At 43.9% G+C, this 17741-nt stretch overlaps 1 protein-coding gene across 3 annotated transcripts in view; it reads left to right on the plus strand.

Moving 5' to 3' along the window:
- Window positions 1-1322: 1322 nt before the first annotated feature.
- LOC118368436 (connector enhancer of kinase suppressor of ras 3-like) overlaps window positions 1323-17741 on the plus strand; it is a 73918-nt gene continuing 57499 nt past the window's right edge. For 2 of the 3 annotated variants that reach the window (XM_035752527.2, XM_035752529.2), the window contains exon 1: window positions 1323-2036. In XM_035752527.2, coding sequence (XP_035608420.1) covers window positions 1976-2036 — 61 coding nt within the window. In that variant the 5' untranslated portion in view covers window positions 1323-1975. Of the gene's footprint in view, window positions 2037-2985; window positions 3107-17741 lie in introns of those variants that run through there. The other variant, XM_035752528.2, reaches the window with a different exon arrangement.

The raw sequence follows: 17741 nt of genomic DNA on the forward strand, positions 1-17741 counted from the left end.
AGTAATAGCTCACCAACAGAGCGCAGCCGTGAGTTGTAACCAATGATAGGCCTGATAAGAATTAATCTGATCAAAGTGTAGGCACAACCGGGAGTATAATGTTTTCAGGGATACAGCTAATTCAATCTAGCTTCATTTTCCACTGAAAACCAGATGTGGGAACTCCACTCAGGCATTTTCTTTTAGCCTGCTAGTTAGGTTAAAGTGTAGGCTATGAAGGCTGTGTTTACACTGATATTTTGTCCCACTAATTGGTCTTTTGACCAATCACAACAGATCTTTATCAGAGTTGATCTGATTGGTCAAAAGACCAATTAGTGAAGAAAATTCAGAATTGGGACGCAGCTGAAAAGTTGTGGTGTGATGAAACATAGTCTATAATATTTATCTTGTTAAAAAAAGAACATAGACGACATCACTCATAATATATGAATCTGCAGAGACAGAAACACACGGTAAACAAAATTCAAGAATGTTATTATTTTCAAACTTTTGTGAATGCAACACTTTATTATAGCATAGGCCTGCTACTGTCTGTGGGCTTGGCAGCCGAAAGAGCAGGCAGCTGCCGACTACAAATCACCGTGCACCAAAAATAACTACTCATTATTATTTGTAAATCAATCAATCAGTCATCAATTACCCACAATCCCTTATGGATTTGATATCTATGTCTCAGACATGGCCCTTGCCAACATTATTCAATAATGTACAACCGCAGCCCGTAATTCGGGGTGTTCCTGCATGTGGGAATAACCCCCCTCTCCTCGAGCACCCCATTGGTTCCTGCATGAACACCCCCATGACATATTCATGCTTGTGTGGCACTTTAGAATGTGGGTCAAAATAAATAATAGTATTATCTGAGTTTTCTTTCACCCCTCTCCACCGGAGGCCTCTTGCTAGCTAACGGGAGCAACACCGGTAGACAGTGTCCTTCGCTCCTGCCTGCCGAACACCTGCCCTCACCATCGTTAATAGAATTGTGGGAAAGCAGTGCCCGACAGGGAGGAGTGAAGGACACTGTTTACCGGGCGCACCCGCTAGTACAGCAGATGAAAGGCTGGGGTGACACGTATGCTAGCTAACTAGCGAGTTAGAGACTGTGTGCTAGCTTAATAGTTAGCTAGCACACAGTGTCACCCCTGGCTGCTGTGTACCGGAGAAAAACATGCCCGACGGGGGCGAAGGACACTTGTCTACCGATCGTCCCCGCTAGGGTAACGGATGTGAAATAGCTAGCTAGTTAGCGGTGGTGCGCGCTAAATAGCGTTTAAATCAGTGACGTCACTTGCCCTGAGACCTTGAAGTAGTGGTTCCCCTTGCTCTGCAAGGGCCGCGGATTTTGTGGAGCGATGGGTAACGATGCTTCGTGGGTGACTGTTATTGATGTGTACCCTGGTTCGCGCCCGGGTATTGGGCGAGGGGATGGTCTAAAGTTATACTGTTACACTAGCACAGCAGACGGGAGGCTATGGCGACACAGTGTTGCTCCAGCCAGCTGGCAGGGGCAAAGGACACATTATTGTACATTAACGCCACCAACTATTCTGGAGCACCCACGCCTCCCGCATGTCTTAATTTTAAAATGTACCATGTAAGTGTAAAGATATGCAGGAACGCCCCGAAATATGGTCCGCAATTGCACCCGTCGCACATTATTTGTGGTGGTGTTGATTGCTCCGCCCCGTTGGGTAGTTTTAGCTGAGCAGAAACTGTGCAACTTGATCTCAAGCCTAGTGAAGAACCATGGGGGGTTCACTCCTGCCTCTAGCCATGCGTGTGAAAGAGTTCCCAGTCACTGAGTGCGCCGAGGATACGATCTAGAGAGAAGAGGATCACAGAGAGACAGCTGCTGTACAGAGAAGATCAAGAAACAATGGGAGTTTGATAATAAATTAATAAAGTGACAATCGTAGGCTACCGAAAGTGTTTTGTATGGTCGTTTTCTAATTATTGTTCAAGTTCGTTTGAGATGCAAGCAATGGATCCAATAACGAAGTGGACACCAAAGCAAGTCGTCGACTGGATGAAAGGTATGGATCACTTTCACAATAACTGCCCATGTTAACCCCTATATGAAACTTGAAACCAGCACCCAATACCGCATATTCGCCATTCCCTGCAACGCGCTTTTTGTTATTTCAAGTTTCGTTAACCACAATGTGCAGCCGCAAACTGTCGTCCCTGACAACTTGTTGCACATAGAACAAAGGGAAACATATGCATATTCTATTTAGATATTCTTATATACACATAGTAAATTACTAATGTTTTGAAGTTTGATTCAAAATATATTTATAAGTAACAGCTGTGTTATCTTTGACAGACACTCAAAATGATTGTGACAAGTGGAACAACGTTTCCAGCCAGATTGCAACATTGTTTGAGAAGGGCGCAGTATTGCCACTTGCACTGTTCTTTGAGAAGTCGACTTCAGACCGCGATACATTTTGGATTCTGACTGTTAGAGTAATAACCAAAAACAGTGCAGTCATATGTAGGTTCACAACTTAGCAAGCACAATGTGTTACAATAGTTATTTTTTACTATAGGCATAATTGAGTTGAATGAGTCTTAATGAAGTATAATTGTCCCAGTCAGCTAGTTATGACAAAATGCTTGAAACACTGGACTCAACTCAAAACTGTGATATTTGGGTCAAACACAACTAGCAAAATGTTGTATTGGAACACCTAGCTCTCAAACTTTAATCCATATTTAGTTTTCAGCTCTTACATTCACCAACTGTGGGCTCCATGTGAACTAACGTTGTTACAATTCAGACGCAGTGTATTTACGTTTAGAAACGTCAGTAATCATCGCTTTCAAACCGGTTTTCGAAACATGCTGATATGCCCCTCATATCAGCAAGAAGTAATCTTTCAAATAAAAAAGATACACTTACTGTATAAATTTTGCACAGATCCACAAGCTGTGTGTGCCTCCAGTTGTAAAACTACACTTCCTCCCAAGTTAAGCTTACACACAGGTGTTCTGCGCAAACTAGATAGCTAATTACCACCGGTTGCATCCTACGTCTTACCATGAACAAGGGATGTAAACATGCAGATAGGGCTACGAGGGAACACTGACCCTAATAAAGGTGTGTAGTAGTTTAACCTTTTGGTTTTGTGAAAATGTTTTTTTTGCTGATATGAAAGATAAGTTCCTTGTGTTTCCAAAACCATGCCTCAAGCAATCCGTTTTAACGTTCAGAGGATCACCGAGATCTTATGAACCCCCCTGACCAGAAGATACTATCGTCAATAGGTGCTCATGAAGTTATCATATATAAATGTGGTATGGAACACCCAGCAGGTTCTTGCTCTGAGACTTCAATCTGGAATGCTGGTTATGGAAATGTATGACATCGCCAAAGGACTATTTTCTTTGAACTACCTGAGCCCTTTCATAACGTTGGCAGTGACTGTCTGCTACTGGTATATGAAGTATCAACAGTCCCCTATACACAGCTACACTCCACCTTTGCTTCAAGAGATGTCATGGGAAGTATATGAAACATTTTAGGTGGATAGAAGTGCCTCTTGTGCTCGCCCTTATCAAAATCTGAAGGCTAAAAAGGTGTTTCAACTTTCAAGTACAATATGTCAGCATGACCCAAGGCCATCTGCCAGTGAATTATCTCAACCTGGTCTCAGAGCATTTCATATTATTCTCTACTTAAATCCGAAACACACCATTTAGTATCATATGTTACATTTCCTATGGTATCTAATTAATTTGTGGATGTCCATCACCCATTTCGTACGATATGGTACGAATTTGCAAAACGTATGATATGTTACGAAATATAGCTAGGTGGCTAACATTAGCTGGTTTGTTAACATTAGCTTGGAGTTAGGTTAGAGTTAGGGGGAAGGGTTTGCTAACTTGCAAAGTTGCTCAAATGCAATAGTTGTCCATGATGAGATTTGAACTCGTAACCTTTGGGTTGCTTGATGTTTGGGTTATACACCCGACAAACCACCCTCCCTTTCCTTTTTGCCTTAAGTAACAATACCAAACATAACATACTAAATGGTGTGTCTCCGTTACGTACAGAATAAGACCAGGTTGAGTATCTGTATGTCAAGAGAAAAGTCAGATCTGAAATGGTTTGATATATCCTAGGGTCTTGATTTTTTTCAGAGTAATGTTATATGATAGTTTCTACTTCTTTCACTGCCCTGAACTGAAAATCTACAGCCGCCAGCTCTTATGTAGTTGCTGAATGAAGCAAACCTGGTGTGCAGGCCACCTACTCTTCCTGTTCAGTGTGTAGATGTGCTAAAGGGATTGTGGGGGGTTACTCTGTGCGCCCAATGAATAGAGCCAGTTCAGTGGATGGAGGGTGGATTAGCTCAGTACACAGCCAGAGAGAAGAACGAGCAGGTCCTGTCTGACTCAGCAGTTATCCACTGGAGGGTCTTACCATTGGATTTTTAGAGGGCTCTGTTCAGTGGACAGCCAATGAACAGCCACTGTGCCTAAAATGACAACGGGCCATTTGTGCCTAACATGCGGTTTGAACTCAACAAACACCAGTGATGCCTGTGCTAATTGCCCTAAGGTTGTTTTCTTCAGAGGGATCATGGTTGCTTCAGTGTGTTTTTGGTCAACAGACGTTTGTTGACTTGATTGTTGGAAGCTTATTAGTTGTGGTCCGTGAATGTTTATTGTGACTGAAAGGCTAGTTACATCTCTCCATTTAACATTGTGTTTGACTGGATGTCCTGTGGCACCATTCTCACCAGGTCGTCAAGCGATCATTAAAAGGATTACATTTATTTTTATCGTCAATAGCACACAAGGTCCAACTGAAACTTGACTTCCTCTTTTAACTGTCTCGTAATAAAGCAACACCTCACAACGCCTTTCCCCAATGTGACCTACTTGTTGTGTGTATGTACTGACATGTATGTTTAACTGACAGATGGAAACACACACACACTACATGTCAACTATTTTTCGTTGTCAGATCCCAGTAAGACTAGCTGTCGCCATTTGCGCCGGCTAATGGGGGTCTTAATTAAATCAAACCCCTCTGAATTGGAGAGGTGCGGGGGCTGCCACATTGGGTTCCCGGGGAGCTGCTGTTGTGGAGGTTTAAATGCCTTGCTTATGACAGATTTTTCAACTTGTCAGCTCAGGGATTCAAACTGGCAACCTTTTGGTTATTGGCCCAATGCTCTAACCACCTGCCACCATTCACCTTACTACCTTATGCACTAATATAGTGAAATTCACTTAATAAAGTTTGAATTCAAATTCAAATGTTTCTTTGCAATAGGTACTAACAAACAAAAGCACACAGACACAGAAGCACATCACACCGGGTTTAGAAGTTGATGGCAGACTCCGGTCATTTTCCAAATATAGTCTTGAATCGATGACTAATGCCCAGACTGAGGTGAGCTAATGATATTCTGAGAATGTTTAGTTCAAAATTCAGCTGAGTAGTTTCACACTTTCAACTCAATACATTATTTTCACCCTACCTCCTACTTACATGGGAAATTGTGTCAAGTTTGTTCAGGCATTCTGAATATGTAAATTTACACATGCTGTTCAAGTTGGTGAGTAAGAAGAGGCATTCATAGTTTTTGTGGTACAACTCACATTACTGTCTGCTGACTGTAGTTTTAAGATAAATATCAGCAGTATATTGTTACAGTAACGATATGTTCCAAGGTCTTCATAATTTGACAACGAAATACTCCAATCGCAACTGCTCTTGCATGCCGACAGTTGTAATTGGTGTGAGAAATGTAGCGACAGGTTTATTTTTAAGCAATGGGCCACGATTAGCAAGTGGTTGATCTAGTGGCCTACATCTGTCCCAATGAGGGAACAGGATGGAAATGTCAAAAGTAAAGAGTGTGCATTGGCATGCCAAATCCGGTTATTAGCATGTGTGTACTGGATTGTGCATGCGGGAAGTGTACAACCATAGCCGCAAGATGTTTAGGGGTGGGGGGTGCTGCAATACCTTTTTCGAGGCTATGTATGCAGTGCACTCATGCCCAGTGCCGTTGCTTATAGAGCATGTCGGAGGCCTTCTCATGATCCTTATCAGGCAATAATCGTGTCGCCGCGTAGTGTTGACCCTTATTAAGCCATGCGTCTCTCTACTACACATGAGGATGCACTTCTCTCTCCTCCCGTACGCTGGTACATGTTTGAACAGTCCTCACAATGAAGGCTTTATTAATCCCCTATGATAACCTGCATCGACTGTGTACACAGCCAGCAGAGAGGCAGGTGTTCATGTCACCTGAACTGGTCTTAGCGCCACGGAACTCCCCTCCACCCTACTAGTGTCCCGTTCATAGAATGAAAGAGGCAGGTTTTTCCATGGAAATCATTCAGATAAAACCATGTCCCTTGTCACTAACCAATTTTCCAGTCATCCTGTCATTCTCTCTTTAGAGCAGCATTATTGATCTAGAGAGATCTGTGGGACTTCCTAGTGGGAAGGGTTTTAGACCTCTGGGAAGCTGTGTAAGAGGATTTTCACCGGGGGGCAGGGACTTGAAAGTGATGACGATGGTTGCGCCCTGCCTGTCCTGTTCCTCACAGGCCCATGTGTTTAACCTGACCAGTAAGAGCTCACCATATGGGGACTTAATACATCGTTAATATTTCCCCCTTGTCCTAGTTGTGTGCAACAGTGTTGGATTGGGTGAGTTGGTGGTTAGGCCAAGGATTTAATCATTTTCTGAGGTTCAATTAAGGTTGCAAACTGTAAACCAGAATCCGTTGACATTTGCATGATCCACCAACATTCATTTTATGATGCTCTGGAAACTGGGCAGCGGCAGTTTGCGTTTCATGTGCATCGCAAATCTCCCAGATCATCTGAGTTTAGCAGTGCTGCTAGAGGTTTGGCCCCAGTCTGCCCTAAGAGTATTGGCCTCAAACACACACAGAGCTTAACACTTGGACTGAAAAGAACTGCAACCTGAGGTGGCACTGCACAGGGCACACACGGGTCACTGCAGCACAGTGGTTGACTGCCCATGCAGAGAGTTGTTTGTGTGTGCGCTTGAGAGCGAAAGATGGTGTACCTCAACTTCGGAATCATCTGAGGGATATTTCTAGACTTAACATAGTGTTGTAAACAACTGAAATGGTTGGTATTTATTTTGACCTCACAATAGAATGTCTGTTAATTGTGTTTTGTGTTATGCACAAGTGACAACAAATAAGCCATCAGTGACAAATAGGCCTGTTTCGATAAGGGCAGGAAGTGCAAACTACAATGGTGTTGCTGGTAATACCAAAGCATTATGGAGTCAGCTATGCTATAACAGTCACTGGATATGACAGGAATGTGTTGGGCTGGCTTTCTGCTACTGAACCAAACTATTGCCTCAGTGAATCAGCAGTGAAAACACGCATGAATGTCCTTTTATGCACTTGCCCCACCAGTTGCTTCTAGAGGATTTACATGCCTGAGCCAGAATGACTGCTCAGCCTCTCTCGGTAAAGAACACACTGCATATACACATACAAGTCCAAGTCCTCTCACTCCCCCTCACACTGTTATTGTTCGCTCATTTATCCTAAGCGCTCTCATGCTACAACCAAATTAACATACGTTGTATACTGGGAATTGAGCAATATTTTGTGGCTCTCAAGTATGCCTAGATGGTCATATATACTGTATGATATGTGAGACCGCATGTTGAGAACATGTCTAGGCAAGTCTACATTCTACCAACCACAGGCTGTCCCAAGAGATTGCATTCCTCATGTTGGCTATCCCCACTGCTGACATTAACACATGTAATGTCTAGGAGTGCATATTTTGGGGAATATTCAGAGGTGGAAACTTTCCATGGGAATTAATGAAAATATATGCAAATTAATATTCACACCATTTAAATATAGATGTTTTTTTTTCATTGGATATATTTACCATATCATATGGAGACAGAAACCTTGTATCTTTATCATCAGTAGACATAATTGCAAATTATTAAATCCTTCCAATAGAATTATCATTTTTTGTTATGAATTGAACTTTAAATGAGTTGACTCATCACATGGGATGATTTCACTGAACAACAACAAAAGGGAATATTGAATGATCCCCAATGCGCTTTGAGGCGGCTGATGTTGGTTGGAGTTGGAGCATGATTGAGGCAACAGGGGAAAGCGCCTCAGATCCACAAAGTCCCTTCCACCAGGTGGCTGATGCAATATGGCAGTGGTGACAACATATCTCATCTCCATCCCAAAGCCCTTGCTTGGAAGTGTACTTCGCCAGACTGCCAAGAAACTTGCCCTCATCCAGGGCAAGGTGGTTGATCTCTGCACCAGACAGGATGCTCTTGCCAACATAATTGGGGTCCAACATGTATGCCGCGGTATGTTTGGGCTTCAGGCAGAAGTCTTCACGCTTTTTGATGCATTTCAGAATTGCAGTTTCCTCTGCTTGGAGCAACAGTGAAGTGGGCAGGGTAGTAGCGATTTCTTCTCTTACATCTGCAAGCGGAGTTTGAACATCAGACAGGATGGCATTGTCTCCCTCAATCTGTGCAATATCTACTGCTATAGGTTTCAGGAGTTTCAGGTTGCTTTACCACTCTCGCCCAAATACATCATCCAGGAGGATCCTCTTGATGGGGCCGTCCATATTGGCAGACTGTGATATGGCCATTTCTTGGAAAGACACCTTCCCCACCAGGAGACTGTCAAACATGATGACAACACCACCCAACAGGTGTTGCTGGGCAGCTTCATTGTGGTGCTCTTATTCTTCTCACTTTGCTTGGTGATGTAGATTGCTGCTATAACTTGATGATCATTCACATACCTAACCATTTCCTTGGCTCTCTTGTAGAGTGTATCCATTGTTTTCAGTGCCATGATGTCCTTGAGGAGCAGATTCAATGCATGAGCAGCACAGCCAATGGGTGTGATGTGAGGGTAGGACTCCTCCACTTTAGACCAAGCAGCTTTCATGTTCGCAGCATTGTCTATCACCAGTGCAAATACCTACTGTGGTCCAAGGTCATTGACTGCCTTCAGCTCATCTGCAATGTAGAGACCGGTGTGCCTGTTGTCCCTTGTGTCTGTGCTCTTGTGAAATACTGGTTGAGGGGTGGCGATGATGTAGTTCATTTTTCCTTGCCCACAACCTTCAACCACCCATCAGAGATGATTGCAATACAGTCTGCTTTCTCTATGATTTGCTTGACCTTCACTTGAAGTCTGTTGAACTCTGCATCCAGCAAATGAGTAGATACAGCATGTCTGGTTGGAGGGGTGTATGCTGGGCGAAAAACATTCAGAAATCTCTTCCAATACACATTGCCTGTGAGCATCAGACTGGAATCAGTTGCATACACAGCTAGAGCAAGACACTCATCAGCATTTCTCTGACTACGTTCCTCCATCGTAAAAAAAAACTGATTTCAGGAGGACCGTGAGCTGTTGCTATCGATAAGGTGTCACCTCAAATAGAAGTAAAGGGACCCTTATCAGAGGTTGCTTGTTGTGAGCTTTATGCACATGGCCAGAGGATTCTGCATCTTTGTTGCATTCTTCACATGATTTGGCACAGTATTTGCAAATGTACACAGCTTTTCCTTCTACATTAGCTGCAGTGAAATGTATCCACATGTCAGATAGTGGCCGTGGCATTTTCCTGTAAAGATTTGGAAAAAAATTAGCAATAAAAATACAATTCCATGAACAGATAAAAAGTTAAGCAGTTAGATTAAACAACTCCTTTGTAAAATAAATGTTTGAAAATGAAACGTGTATGGAAACAGGTGAATTAACACTCCTCAGTTAGCAGGCTTAAGCTAACTAGCAGAAATTAACAAGTTAGAAATGATTTAAACACTCTTTGCTGTAGGCTACTATTTACAAGTTAACAGAAAATTATGTATGTCACATAAAATATATTCACCCCACCCAGTATTGTAATCAAAACTTACTAGAAAGCATGTAGTCCTTGGCTCAGACAGTGTAGTAGTGCGGGCTCAATAGCATCTCATTAGTGTGCACATTAGTGTGCAAGATCTTGAGAATCAGCTGTACATGTGATGGAAGAATGCACTGTGCATGCAGAGGGTTGCAATTCCATTGAATTGGGGATAGTTTAAACAAAATATTCCACAATACCTAGAATTGCCTTACGTGTATCCCACAAAAAAAGGTTCACGGTTATAAGAACTTTTTTAATGAATTTAAGCTAAATTCCAGGGCTTAACTTCCCATGAAAAATTTCCGGAAGAATTCCGACCCTTTGCAACCCTAGTTAATGTCTAGGGCTGCACCCATTTAGTCGACTGGTCGAAAGTCGACTAGTCGAGCAGTAGCCCCAAAAAATGATAGATGGATATCTATCTCATGATGTACAAGACCGGTCTGATTTGTGCCTGTCTGAGTGGACTAATCTATTGTGAAGGCCGTGGGGATGGCACATGTGCTACTGAAAGTGTTTATGGTTATATTACATAGGACCAATGGTGCAACACTAATAAAAAGAATATTATTTTATGACAAATGAGCGTTCTCCCGCGTTGGATAGTGGTCGCTGTCTGCGGTTCAGAAACACATCGGTGCGCTGTTGAATTGGCGCCTTTTCCTAGACCATATTGCGATGTGCATAATGGAACATTTAACCATTGTATTGGTGTTGAGAACAATTCCACACATCTGACTTCCCCTTTTACCTCATGAGCAACCAGTAGCCTAAACATTCCTCAGTTTTCGAGTTTATTTGTCACGTCCTCTGCATCCGTTTTTCCGTTATGATGTTCAGAGTTTGATGTGTTGATGTGTGGTGGTCGCTGCAGCAGGGAGGAGAGGGAGACAACACTATACATACTGTTGATGTGTGGTGGTCGCTGCAGCAGGGAGGAGAGGGAGACAACACTATACATACTGTTGATGTGTGGTGGTCGCTGCAGCAGGGAGGAGAGGGAGACAACACTATACACACTGTTGATGTGTGGTGGTCGCTGCAGCAGGGAGGAGAGGGAGACAACACTATACACACTGTTGATGTGTGGTGGTCGCTGCAGCAGGGAGGAGAGGGAGACAACACTATACACACTGTTGATGTGTGGTGGTCGCTGCAGCAGGGAGGAGAGGGAGACAACACTATACACACTGTTGATGTGTGGTGGTCAGGGAGGAGAGGGAGCTGCAGCAGGGAGGAGAGGGGAGACAACACTATACACACACTTGATGTGTGGTGGTCGCTGCAGCAGGGAGGAGAGGGAGACAACACTATACATGACTGTACACACTGATGTGTGGTGGTCGCTGCAGCAGGGAGGAGAGGGAGACAACACTATACATACTGTTGATGTGTGGTGGTCGCTGCAGCAGGGAGGAGAGGGAGACAACACTATACATACTGTTGATGTGTGGTGGTCGCTGCAGCAGGGAGGAGAGGGAGACAACACTATACATACTGTTGATGTGTGGTGGTCGCTGCAGCTGGGAGGAGAGGGAGACAATGGGTGCTAGTCAGTCACTCACTGTCGTTTTTAAACGCACCGCAGCAAGTCTGAGCCCGGCCCCGGCACAATCAAATCAATTGCTTGTCGTACTACCTCTAGTCAAGTGTGTGTGTCCTAATTATTTAACCAACCCGTGTGCTTAAAGCATCAGACAAGCTCATTGAAAATAGTTGATTTGATTTAAAAAAAACAATGTGTCTACATATGGAAAATACATGTTTAAACATTTTGACCAATCGACTTGTCGAAATGACAGACGTCGAAGACAGCCCTAGTAATGTCTGCCTTTTGTAGTTTAACTGATATGTTAGCCCTCAGACTACTGATATCTCCTAGAGAATATTACAATTTCAGTGGTCCAACACAATCCTATAACTAGGATTGGTGTGTGTGCTTCTTTTCATTCAGAATGTGCTTCTTTCCATCCATTCAGGTCTGTCAATGTACTCTAAGTGTTGGCAAGCATCTATATCTAGCTAGAGATGTTTACACACTGTAATTGCCTCTTTAGATCAGCCACCTCTTGTTGACTCCCTACATTCAAATGTCCTGATGTACAAAGCAGCTGTGATGGACCCGATTTCTTTTTCCACATTCCTCTAGCAGGTCTTTGAGTCCCTGGGCTCCCTGGTGTGGCTCTCCTTACTGTGGCCCTACGGCCATGGCAAGCAGGGTGGTGAGAGAAATGGATGGATGAGGGAGGTTTGGCGGGCTTCAACCAGGATATGAAAAACACCTGGTGGACCCTTGGGAAATCCCACTGTCTTTTTGGTTAATTAAAAGTCGTGTGTGTTACAGTTTTATGACATCACTAACAAGGGGTAGATAAGGCAACATGGATGTGCCACGCTTCAGTTTTCATTCAAATGTGATGGGACTGGGAGTCACTTTTTTTTGTTTTGTAGTTAAAGGAGAGTTGTGAACATTTCACAGAGAAATATTCAAAATACCTCCCATTTGAAGTCATACCTCTAAAGGGGAAAAACTGACGCATGCTTTAAAGGCTTTGTCTTTAGTTCCTTCCGCCAGGGTTCCCCTTTACCCTCCAGGGACTAGGCTTTCATGGAATGACCATCAACCTAGTTTTCCACCAATATCTTGGAAGAATTCACTGGCACATTTGCTTTTCCAGAGGTCTGCTCCTTCATAGAGTACTTGTTAGTGCTGTGTCATGTTCTGTGTGGGTATTTGCAGCGGTGCCGAATGGCCTGCTATGTTCTATTATCTGATGAATTCAACTGCTAATATCATGTCAAATTCATACTAATCCTCTCCCCAAACAGAAGTACTAAGCCCTTGAATTTCAAACAACACACTTTTCCTTGTCAACCTACGCTGAATGGGCACTACAAAAGAATTGAGGTGTGTTTTGAATGGTCAAACTATAATATTTAGCTACCCAGCAGCACCTGCATTTGTTTAAACAGGAAGGGTAGGGGTGCGGCCTGACTCAGACAAAGAGAAAATCTCAATTGGTTTTGCTCGACTCGTATCACCATTCTCCTCCGTCCTCTCAACGCCTACTTTTGAAAAAGGTCAGAGGTAATACAGGAGCTAAGGGCAGGAAACGTAGAAACAAATGCTCTTGATTGAAATGACTCTGACTTATTCCACTCTCACGTCATCAGGCAAATGATCATTAATGGGGTGGAATCCCAAAATAAATGTTTAAAGTTATAAAAGCAAATTGAACTAGATGCGCAAGACATTTTATAGATGAAAGGATAAGCAGCGTATCATTTTTAAATATGCGGATGCTTTTTCTCAGAGAAAACAGCTGATTCAAAGGGGGGTATGGAGGATTTCAAACACTTCCGTGCTAGCACCTAAAAGGATACTCTTGTGCATTCTCTGCTGAAGTAGGTAATCGAGGAGGTGAGTAGACTTATCTGTTCAGTAAATTTACGTTGACAGAGAATTTGGGTGGATTTAATTTACAATAATCTTTTAATCATTTTTGTTCTGTCATGATAGTGTTGAGAGACATGGAACAGGTGCGTAGAAAGGTTCAAACAAGAGAAGCACACCTGGAAATGACAAGGGTGTGTTTTTGTGGTTAAAAAGAAGATTATTGCCGTGTTACTGTTCCACTGCCAGAAGGAACTGGTCGATCATTCAGGATTTGTGGGAGTTCTTCCTATCTGTTTGTGTGTCACTCACATGCATCATAAGAGATCTAGAAACACGTTGTGTGTCAGAGAGAGAGCATGAGACCCCGGCAGTGGTATAAAGTAGTTTTACGAAAGTACTTTACAAGTCATTTTCTTTGGGGGGGGGCGGCATCTGTATTTTACTAAACTATTTATATTTTTGACTTGTACTTTTACTTCACTACATTCCTAAAAAAAAAAAAGATGTACTTTTTACTCCATACAGTATTCGTTACATATTGAATGCTTAGCAGGGCAGAAAATGGCCCAACATCCCTACTGCCTCTGATCTGGCGGTCTCGCTAAACACACATGCTTTGTTTTTAAATGATGTCTGAGCGTTGGAGTGTGACTATCTGTAAATAAAACATGAATTGTGCAGTCTGGTTTGCTTAATATAAGGATTTTTTATTTTTTATTATTTGTTCATTTGATACTTTATATTTAAAACCAAATACTTTTAAACTTAGGTGGCTGATCTAAGTAGTATTTTACTGAGTGACTTTCACTTTTGAATCATTTTCTATTAAGTTCTTTACTTTTACTCAATTATGACAATTGGGTCCTTTCCCCACCACTGGACCCAGGCATGTCATTAACATGGCAGAGAAGGAGCCTGTGTGCTGTGCCACTGCCTGGCAGTGATCTGGATGTCTGTCTGCGTTGTGCCCTGTTTGTGTCACACTGGCTGGTCACGCTGTCACTCACAGATGGCATACCACTGAAGGTGACTCACCATCAGTCTCTCCCACACAGAGAACAGGATCAACTCATCTCCCTCTGTTTCCGAAGGATCTGAGCGCTAGCTGTCGGGACTCATATTACATTCAAATGTTCGTTTCAGTTCCAATGTACATTGTATAATCTGAGTAAGAGGGCACTTGGGTGACTGTGAAATTTCAATGAAAGCGATATAGCCCATCATTGTGGTGTTGATTTCCAGCATATTGCTTTTTACTCGTGTTTAATGACATGGCGTTTTCTGTCCTGTGTGTGCTGATGACTTTATGGTCCCCCCCCCCCCCTCTCCTCTATCCCTGACCTGGATGTGTGTAGGCTGTAAATCTTTCCAAACAAGATGTCTGTTCTCTTCCCCCTCCCCCGTTTCATCAATGGCAGCTGATATTTTCACAAGTGTCTGTTGTTTGAGTCTGAACCATATACGGTTCCCATAGAAATGTGGTTTGTAAATAACCACCTAAATGAGCTGTGCACGTTTCTCCCTCCCCAGCCTGCATGTTTTTGTTGTGGTTTATGTTGACTTCCATGACAGACCTATTCAACTAGCCTGTAATCAGCATAACAGGCCACCATGATCAGACACGGAGAGAAGAGGCCCCTGTTCTCAGTTGACTGTACAGGCAGACTCTTTAGCTGTCTGAGTAGAGTCAAGAGTTCTTCCTTGGTCAGGTTTCATCATCAGGAAAACCTCCTTGCCATATCTACAGTATGAGCCTATGGTTGGGCCTAGTGTAGGTGTCCTCTGCCTTGCTGGGATGAGGCCTGGCGGTTTTCTCTCTCTGTGAAGACTGAAGGGACAACCTCAGAAAGACTGCAATTATGGTTTAGCCTGGAGGGATGTAGTAATGGTATAGAATCTGACATAGTAGAGACAGAGTAGTTGTTGACATAGTAGAGACAGAGTAGTTGTTGACATAGTGGCTGAGAGTAGTTGTTGACATAGTGGCTGAGAGTAGTTGTTGACATAGTGGCTGAGAGTAGTTGTTGACATAGTGGCTGAGAGTAGTTGTTGACATGGAGGCTGAGAGCAGTTGTTGACATGGAGGCTGAGGGCAGTTGTTGACATGGAGGCTGAGGGCAGTTGTTGACATGGAGGCTGAGGGCAGTTGTTGACATGGAGGCTGAGGGCAGTTGTTGACATGGAGGCTGAGGGCAGTTGTTGACATGGAGGCTGAGGGCAGTTGTTGACATGGAGGCTGAGGGCAGTTGTTGACATGGAGGCTGAGGGCAGTTGTTGACATGGAGGCTGAGGGCAGTTGTTGACATGGAGGCTGAGGGCAGTTGTTGACATGGAGGCTGAGGGCAGTTGTTGACATGGAGGCTGAGGGCAGTTGTTGACATGGAGGCTGAGGGCAGTTGTTGACATGGAGGCTGAGGGCAGTTGTTGACATGGAGGCTGAGAGCAGTTGTTGACATGGAGGCTGAGAGCAGTTGTTGACATGGTCAAAACAGTTTTTCAAGCGACTGGCAAGTTCTGGGAGGTGTGTTAGTCGAATTTGGCTGCGATAAGACTATTGTTAAAAACAGATCTGCAACAATATGAGCATGGAGGGCCAGGAAAAAGACGAGTTGTGGGGTTGTGGCGCAACAGAGTTTTCGGACATTTTGGTGGCTCTTTTGTTACTGTCTTTAGCGGTTGTTTGTGCAAGGTTTATGAGCAGCGTGGCTGGCTGCAGAGGGATACATGTTTATGTGAGGGTGAGAGGTAGTTCTAAAACCACCAGCATTATGCACAGCTCCAGACCTAACTGAATTAGAATGTCCACAGAACTGCCCATTGCCGTGTATGTCCTCCAATTGTTGTTCACCAGCCCATGCAGGGGAAGCCAGAGCTGTGAAAAAGGACTTAATAGGAGTACAGGAACAAACTCGGCGACCCAGAACTGGTCTTTCCATTTTGCGTACTGTTGAAACTTGGAGGTGACTGACATGCTCGGAGACTAGCCAGGAGTAACTGTCAGGGAGGTTTCCTGTGTCTGTGGCACTCTTTTCTCCCCGTGGTCTCTTTCTCTGTCTGTCGTTCTGTTGATGTTTATTATTTATAATTTTTTCACATGCCGAACACAGCGTGTACATTCACAGGTCTAACCCCCCCCCAGCCATAGAATCTCACCTCCCCAACCTCTGTCAGTATCCCACCCCCTTCTCTCATTAGCTGCTGACTGTGTGAGGTATCCCCGGTGTGACTGAGGTTGGCTGGACCCTAGAGCTAGAGCCAGCCTGTTGATCTGTTTAACACAAGCCAGGAGTGTGATGTCTGCTCCCTTATCAGGCATTGTCTATCTCACCCTCCACAGATTAGCACAAGTCCCTCGACTATTACTTTTGTCTTGTTGGAGACCCTGGTTAAAAGTGTAATCTTTGTTCAAGATTGGCCCTGCATGGCAAATTACATTTAAAGTCAAGGACCAAACACGAATAGCGTACAGAAACACACCAACAGATCAGCTGATGATAATCTCACCAAAAGCATATTCAGGACAAGTTTATGCAGTAAACAGGATGGTCCATGATGTCAGAATGTACACTTGGACAGTCCTACCCACACGTTTTCCTTATAGCACCAGGGGAAAAAGTGATATAGTTTAAAGAAACTCAACATACACAGTTGGGGTTAGATGCTCAGTGGGGGTGGTACTGTTGTTGTACAACTGCCCCTTTCACAGTGGCCACTGTGTTTTGTATGGGCTTTGTTTTGCTCCTGTGATGGGAAGTCATGCATCAGAGGAAAGCTTGTCTCTTCTTCTAATTACAGCCCAGGCTTCCCCCAGCCTTTGTGCTGGAATTCCCACAATGGAACTCCTGAGAACAGTGGCTGAATTCCTCCGATTCCCCACAGGTTTGCCGAGCTAAATAAGAAGATGGAGAGTTACAGTGGCCCTGCTATTGTATGCCTAGCAGCTTTCCCACTGTCCAGCCCTGGCAGGGTAGGACCAGGGATAGGATGGGAGGGGAAGAGGAGGGGGCAGATGGCCAGAGCCCCCACTGGGAAAACAGAGAGGGGAGGCAGGGGGGAGAGGAGGAGGGCAGGCCTTTTCTTTCGGTGGGAGGTGAAAGAGTGCTCTCATCCATGTAATCAAACCCCTGAGAACCCAAGCTAGGCCTGCTTGAGTCTATACACTGTGCCTGGTGGCGGATGTGAGACTGGTGTTGAGAGGAGATAGGGGGGAGGGGTGTGTGAACATGCATGTACCAGTGTGTTCGTATACTGTTGGAAGGAACAGATGTGCAGGTCATCCTGAAGCTGCAGCACATAATCAATTATGTAGGATTTACCGGTGATCTGATCAATGTCTGCAGGTCTGCTTCAGAGAACAAAGATACTTAAAGGTCCAATGCAGCTGCTTTTATTGCAATATAA

Source organism: Oncorhynchus keta, chromosome 35 (assembly GCF_023373465.1).
Source record: "Oncorhynchus keta strain PuntledgeMale-10-30-2019 chromosome 35, Oket_V2, whole genome shotgun sequence".
Lineage (NCBI taxonomy): Eukaryota > Metazoa > Chordata > Actinopteri > Salmoniformes > Salmonidae > Oncorhynchus > Oncorhynchus keta.